General features: G+C 46.8%; 1 protein-coding gene across 1 annotated transcript; it reads right to left on the reverse strand.

Moving 5' to 3' along the window:
* Nucleotides 1-2,018: 2,018 nt before the first annotated feature.
* On the reverse strand, nt 2,019-5,963 carry Foxi3 (forkhead box I3). Its single transcript, XM_051202918.1, has 2 exons — nt 5,263-5,963; nt 2,019-2,623 (listed from the first exon to the last, which is right to left on the reverse strand). The coding sequence occupies exons 1-2, from the start codon at nt 5,933-5,935 to the stop codon at nt 2,019-2,021; spliced, it is 1,278 nt and encodes a 425-aa protein (XP_051058875.1). The 5' UTR covers nt 5,936-5,963.
* Between the last annotated feature and the right edge of the window lie 1,634 nt (nt 5,964-7,597).

Consider the following 7,597-nt stretch of genomic DNA (forward strand, 5'->3'; position numbering starts at 1 on the left):
GTTTATGCTTCTGGCACCTAACTGGCATCCTATGATACAGGGGGGCAGCCTGGGTGGGTCCCAGTTCAAACTTCCAGCTCTAGCCTGTAGCTCCTTCCCCTGCAAGAGCCCTATAGTGAGCGAGCATGGCTTTCTTTGGACTACTGAAACTCAGCTTAATCTGTCTTCCATATCCACTTGGAGCCTTACCACAGAGAGGCTGGGCTAGCACTTTACTATTGTTACGGATTCGGAGTCTCATCCATCCCTGCTCAAATTAAGCTAACAGAACTGCTATAAATAAACCCAATACGCACGACTAACTTTTATTCTAGCCCTTTCACCTGGGGTTGGGTAGAGCAAATCCAATGTGCAAAGTCAGTTACTCTCAACAGAATCCCTCTAGCGGCTTGAGTGACAGCAAAGTAAAAGGCAAGACTCATCCCATTGAAGAAATTTATTTTTAGCATGCAGAGTACTTCTTGTGAAAAAAAAAAAAATCTTTGCAGCTTCAGGAGGCATTATAAATTAATTTACAAATATAGAATTGTTAGAAATATTCATAAAAGTCCTTATGGTTTTTCACATACAAAAATATTAAGAAAAAATTTTTATCTGCAAAGTATGAGGCCAGGTAGTTTCTTTGGTCTATCTTTTTGCATAACAGTTTTAATAAGCAATGGTGATACAATTTGTACATCAAGAGGCCTTTAAAATTTTCTATACATTTCTAAAAAAAAAAAAATTAAATTCTGAGTTCAAAATATACAGGGGGGCAAAGTCTGTCTCAAAAAAAAAAAAAACAAACCAAACAACAAAAAAAAAAAAAAAAAAAAAAAAAAAACATAGGGATTCATTCCCATTCATTCCCCCTCCACACACACAATTTCATGAGGTCCCTGTTTCATGCCAAAGTCTCAAGAACATGGTAGCATGGGAGCTTGCAGAATATTACCTTCATTTTAGTGGTGGGCTGTTCCTGTAAATACAACCACCATTTCCATTTGCTAGCATTCGATAAATGAGTTCAACTAATGCTGACCAAGTGTTCCTCCTCTGTATGATGCTATGCTAGATTCTCCTCACTACAAAATGACTCAGATGATGGTACCTCAGAAGTGGGGTGGTGCTGAAACACATTTACACACATAACTTTTAAAAAAAAGAAGTTGAGCAGAATAGTTTCTTTCTCATTAAAAACAGCCAAGATTGGTCTGGGTGTGGTAACACTATTAGAAGATCTCTGATGTGAGTTCAAGGCCATTGTGGTCTACATAGTCAGTTCCAGAAGCATCCAGGGCTATGCAGAGACCTTGTCTCAAAAAAACCAAATAAGAACCTGTACCATTTCAATGAAACACCTAGGGTATAAGCTAAAAGGGGCAGGGTGCCAGGTTTACCACAAGGAACTAAGGTTTGCAGAAGCAAAGAGTTGACATCCCAGATATACAGAACATTTGGCACAAAGCTTTCCTGCAGTAGCACCTGCCATTTCCAGACAGAGGTAACTTGTACTTGATTCAGGAAGAAATAGGAACCAAAGGATACAATACAAAATTTAAGAGTTTTCTTATAAAAAAAAAAATCAGATTACCTGGCTTTCTTTGAAAAGTCAGAATGCTGTCATGGAATAACTAGCTGGCCAATCCCCCATGCCTCCGTCCAGCTGCCAATGGCTTTGATTTTCCCACCCATAAAACTTCAATGGTCTTTTCCCCACCAAGGTATCTGTATACATTGAGCTTGCTGCTCTGATATACAGGTGGGTAATAAAGTAGATGCAGTCCTCAGAGTTCTACCATCCATCCCAGGACTGAACGAGGTGCCTTTTATCTCCAGAGAGGCACACAGCCAGAGAAACCTGGAACAGTTTGCTGCATTAAGAACTACTCTGGTTACTGTGAGCACAGCCAATGATCTGTAGAATCATCCAGGAACTCACAGGAATCTGCAGAAACTCAGTCCTACAGCCCCTCCTGAATTGAACCTACATTCAAAGCGGATCTCAAGTGCACATGAGAAACTCTGAGGAGCTCTGTTTACATTTCAGAGCCGCCGTCTCGGGGGTAGATGAGGCTGTTGACCATGCTGAAGTTGTAGAAAGGGCTGCTGAAGGGGCTACTCTGGTCCCCACTGCCGCTGCCAGGAAATGGGCTGTAGTAGGCAGATAGCTGGTTGCTTCCACTCATAGCACTAAGCTGCATGGAGTCTGGAGAACCCTCTGGGATGGAAGGGTTGGGGAATGTGCTGGAGGGCAGCTGGGTACCCCCTAGGTGGCGGCGACTGCCTGGGATGCCTCGTTGGGTACTCATGCTGCTGGGGTTTACACTCAAAGTGTTGAGGCTGCTGAGGAAAGTGTTGAGGCAGGGGGTGGAGGTTTGTGTGGATACTCCAGGAGAGGAGGAGGTGCTCTTGGTGCCCTCTGGAGGCTCTGGTGACTGAGATGAGCTCATCATAGAGGGGCTGTCTCCTTCTGGCTTCCCACTCACTCTTAGTCTTGAGGACAACCCTTCTGATTTTGACGTTCCTGAAGATGCAGTGAGGTTGCTACTGGCCTCAGATCGGCGCTTGCGCTTCCGACGGAAGTTTCCATTGTCGAACATTTTTTCACAGTTTGGATCTAGAGTCCAGTAATTACCTTTCCCTGAGGGGGTGAAAAAGAATTAGTGAGGGTCCTATTATTTATCTATTTATTTATGTATTTACCTATTTATTTATTTGAGACTAGGGTTTCTCTGTGTAACCCTGAGTCTCCTGAACTTGCTACGTAGCTCAGGCTACGCTTTTATGAACTCAAAGCAAAAACTCAAGAGACCCATTTGCCTAGGACTCTGAAGTGCTGGAATTAAAGGCACGTGCCACCACTCCCAGCTCAAAGGGTCTATTTTGTTTCTGGGCACAGAAGGTTCCCCTTAAGTTAAGACACTTTAGTGGATGTTTGAAATCATCAACAGTACCAAATTCTATCAGTTCTATGCTTTTTCCTATACACGGACACCTATGGTAAACTAAATATGTAAAGACAGCTTCATATATCCCATGCTGGCCTTAGATTTACTGTGCTTCTCATCTTCCTCCCTGGAGTCGCAAGCATGCACCGCCATACCCATTCCACAATGCTGAGCATCAGAGGTAGGGTGTTATGCGTCATAGGCTGGTATCACCAACTGAATTACATACAGCTCTAGCCCTCTTCTCTCTTTCTATTTGTTGATACAGGGTGTTGCATAGTCCAGGCAGACCCCCGACTTGCTATGCAGGTGATGGGGAAGGGGCTAATCTGATCACTTCCCCCTGCTTCCACTTCCTAAATTCTAGAATTAACCTTGGCATAGTAGCTGGCACACAGCAAGCAGCCTGAACAGTATTTACTACAATTATTTCTGAAAAATATGCCACTCCTACAATGGAAAAGAATCACAAAAAAGATAAACTACACTAATGAGCCATCAAGCTGTACCACTGAGCAAGGAGTCTGGGAACTGACACCCCAGGCACATCAGAGCAGGGTACGTATCATCGTAAAACCAAATTGTCCACTGGGAAAATTCTACACTCATTTAAAACACACAACACATGTCTTCCCACAATGGAAGGGGAAAGACCCACAGCTAGCATCTTAGAATTACATTATCATGCAGATAGATAGCTTTTCCAAACTTTGGCCTTTGCTGTTTGACAGTGTCACTAAGCTCTTCACAGCGAGTGCCTCTCCTGGATAAGCTCAGGTCTCTCAAAGCTCTACAGAGACAGGATCACTGCCTGCAGACAGGCTACCTGCTGTGTGCCAACTTCCACACAAGTGCTGCCAGGGTGAGGCAGCATTTCACACACACACACACACACACACACACACACACACACACACACACAAAAGAGAGAGAGAGAGAGAGAGAGAGAGAGAGAGAGAGAGACTGTAACTATCTGGATAGGTCTATTGAGTTATCTTGGTATCCATCTCATTCCTCCTTTCCCCAGGACTAGAACCTAAGACCTCAATATACCAGGCAAGTGTTTGTTCTATTTTTGAACTACACTCCCTACCTCCAAACACGGGGTTTTGCTCTTTTTTAAAACAACCTTTTACAGATACCAACATCATTGAACTTATTTAAACTTCAAAGGAATACACATGACAACAGACATACAAATCTTGGATGGTTTGAAGCTAAACTGGGGAGCTGCACCTTCAAAAACTGCACATCCTGTCCAAGTGTCACCACCGGGCACAAATGGCCATTAAAGCACTTGAAATGTGTCCCAAATTTTAAAATGTGTTATAAAATATACACCGGATATGAGATTTAAGACAAAGGCCATGAAGCTGACCTCGAACGCTTCGATCTCCATCCTCAACCTCCTAAATGATAGGATTATGGGAACAGAATTAATTTACATGCCTAATCACATTAACTTTTAAAATGTGCTTTGCACTATACAGAATCAGTACTGGCAAACACTGCTCCAGAGTGGCTGACTTCTGCAAGGCTAGGGGCATAATTCAGTGGTAGGACTGATCCTTTGCCCATCTGAGGTCCTAGGTTCCATCCCCCAATACAACAAAAGACGCTGCTAGCATTTAAACAGAACTCTCGATCTTATATTTCTACACCCTCTCCTTCCCTTGTTCTGGTTTCATTGAAAAAGCCTCAAACAAGTAATCGGTTCCTCTGTAAGCTTCACTTCACTCACGTGTGCCGCGTAAGAAAGACAACACAACCTAGGCAGTCTTCTGCACGCCAGGGACCGGAGGTATTCTCTATCTTAACACAGCCAAACCCAGTTGGCGCTCTTTCGCCTTTCATCGCTAAACCATTGCTCCAGTTAGGTGAATGGGTCAGGATGCAGTGAGATGCTCAATTCAAAGAAGGAAGCCAGGCGCAAAGTTCTCATCTCACCGTTTGCAACAGGTGATAACAGAACACGCTGCCTCTTGGGGAGTTCTTTTTCCTCCTGTTCTTTCTCCCAATCTACTTCCAGTAACTAAGCTGACCCTTGCACTTGCAGGGGCCTCCTGTTTGAGGGCATGGATTGTTTTTCTTTTTTAATTTTTTTTTCTTTAGCCCGCCAGCCAGCTTCTGCCCTGAATGTAAGGGACCAGCTCCCTATCAGACCAGGTTGGGGTGTCTCTACCCACATGTTCTCCTCTTCAGTTATGAGAAGATCCCGAGTGGATTTTCAACCCAGCGGCGCACAGACCGGATACTGAGCTAGCTCCAGCTCAAAGCACTCGCAGATGGGCTACTCCTGCCCAGCCGGGAGACACCTGCCCTGCCCTCTCACCTGGGTCGTCTTCGTCGCGGGGCACCTTCTTGAAGCAGTCGTTGAGTGATAGGTTGTGGCGGATGGAATTCTGCCAGCCAGCCTTGCTGCGCTGGTAGAAAGGGAAGTTATCGGCAACGAACTGGTAGATGTGGCTGAGGGTGAGCTTGCGCTCGGGAGAGCTCTGGATGGCCATAGCGATGAGCGCCGAGTACGAGTAGGGCGGACGCACTATCTTCATCAGGTCCTCGTGGCCGGTCAACGTCAGCCAACTCAGTTCGCCCGGAGCTGCCGAGCCGGCGGGCGAGGCCGGGGCAGCAGCCGATGGCTGCGCGAAGCCCCGCTGGGTGCCCGCGAAGGTGCCCGGAGCGGCCGGCGGCTGCAGGAAGGGCCCGGGAGCCGCTCCGGGGGGCGGCGGCGGGGCGCCCAGGTAGCCGGCAGCGGAGGCCGGGCCGCCCACGCCGGGCCCGTTGAGCCACAAGTAGGGGTTGGCGGCGGCGGGTGGCGCGGCGTAATCGGACAGCCCGTAGGGCGCCCTGGAGGCCGGGGGCGCACCGGGCGCGGCGGCGGCGGCGGGTTGTGAGTACACGAAGTTGTCGCCGCAGTAGAGGGCCATGTCTGCGGCCGAGGGCTGGTGCGGGGCGACCGCGGCTTTGGGAGAACGGGGCTGGCCTTGGCACTTCGGGGAGAGCATCCCTTGGAGGACCAACCCAACGGCCCGTCCCGGCCTCCACCGTGCGTAGGGACCAGGAGCGCAGGGGAGCTCAGCCAGGGCGGGGGACCGCGCCTCTTATGCCTGCCGGCCTGGCGGCTCAGTAATCCACGCCCTCGCCACGCCCCACGTGCTCGGGAGCAGCGAGGAGCCTTCTCGGCCCCGCCTGCCCCGCTCCTGCTGCTCGCAAGTCAAGGTGAAAAGCGCTCCTCCATCCTTCCCTTCCTCCATCCCGGACCTCGTGTCCTCCGGGCCCCCCTCTGTCCTCCCATCTTAGCTCGCGTGCGACCACTTACTATAAAATACAGAGTTCTGAAACAAGAAGAGAGACCCGCATCTGCACGGCTGTCCCTTTTCTATTAAGCCCCAAAGTTTTAAACTTTGTTTTTTTGGAGGGGAAAGGAGGAGTATTCGAATTTTTCATATCAGTATATCACTCCCATTGAGTCTCGACCGATCGGCTCTTTGCCGTCAAAAATGATAGATGTGAATGGCCACCCGACAGGCACCCTTGGGCCAGGTGTGAAATAGTTCTCTCATTTCTGTCGCCTCCTCTTACTGTGGCGATTCCTCTTTCTAGTGAAATTGTGCGTTTACTCATATCTGGAAAACACTGTTCATTTTTAACCCGGTTTGTTCCGACTTTTGATGTGGTTTTATTTTTCAAAAGGTAAACGTTTGCAATGACGGCTAAATAAGTGGCTTTGGAATTAACATTTAAAAGCCGAACGCTTGAAGTAATTTAAACGGAACAAGAATCGCTTACAGCCAAGGTATCTGTTTTATTCCCAGCTTCTCCACGTTTTAAGAGGTTCTCTCTGCGCACCGGGAGAGCAACTAGCGTGACACGCAATCATTACGTACTGATTCAAAACGACAGTGAGAAAATAGCTTCTTTTACCATCCAAAATATTCCTAAACGTGTTCTTGATAAAAACAGATTCAAAAGTTCTCATCTGAGTGGAGGAGTGATTGATTGCTTTTTTTTTAATTCTCTATTTTCGGATTACAGTCTGACAGCTGAGAACATTACTCCAGAACCCCGCCCCAGCATTCATTTTCATGATAGTGTTAGTTTTGTACTTAAAAAATAAAAATACGGGTCCGTCGGTCGAGGCGACACAGCACGCAAAGGCGCTTACTGCCAACCCCAAAACCCTGAGTTGGATCCCTGGAGTCGAGGGAGAAAACGGACGCGCTCGAAAATTGTTCTCTGATTTCCACAAGGACGCCTCCGTGATATGCGCTCTCCTCCTCCATAAAAGAGTAAATAAATAAAGTAATGTAATTTTAAGACTTCAAATGAGAATTTTTAGCAAACTTGAATGCCTAAAGTGCACATCTCCCTCCAACTGTAAACGGTCATCTTCTCCGGAACCAGAGAGGAATCGCTGCAACTGGAAAACACCCGCGTCTTTGGCGGTTTTTGGAAAAATCTGGAAAAAAATTAAGATTCTTTAACTACATTTTAAATTTAAATACATTTTTCTTTATGTAGATAAAAACAAAAGTAGGCTTCCCGTCTTTCCAAAGGGCTTGAAACAAAGTCCTTTGGTTTTAAACAGAGTTCTCCTGGAATGATCACAAGGCTGAAAACTATGAACTAGGAAAGCAATTAAAATAATGCCCTACTGGCTATTTTTT

The sequence above is a fragment of the Phodopus roborovskii genome, unplaced genomic scaffold (assembly GCF_943737965.1).
Source record: "Phodopus roborovskii unplaced genomic scaffold, PHOROB, whole genome shotgun sequence".
Lineage (NCBI taxonomy): Eukaryota > Metazoa > Chordata > Mammalia > Rodentia > Cricetidae > Phodopus > Phodopus roborovskii.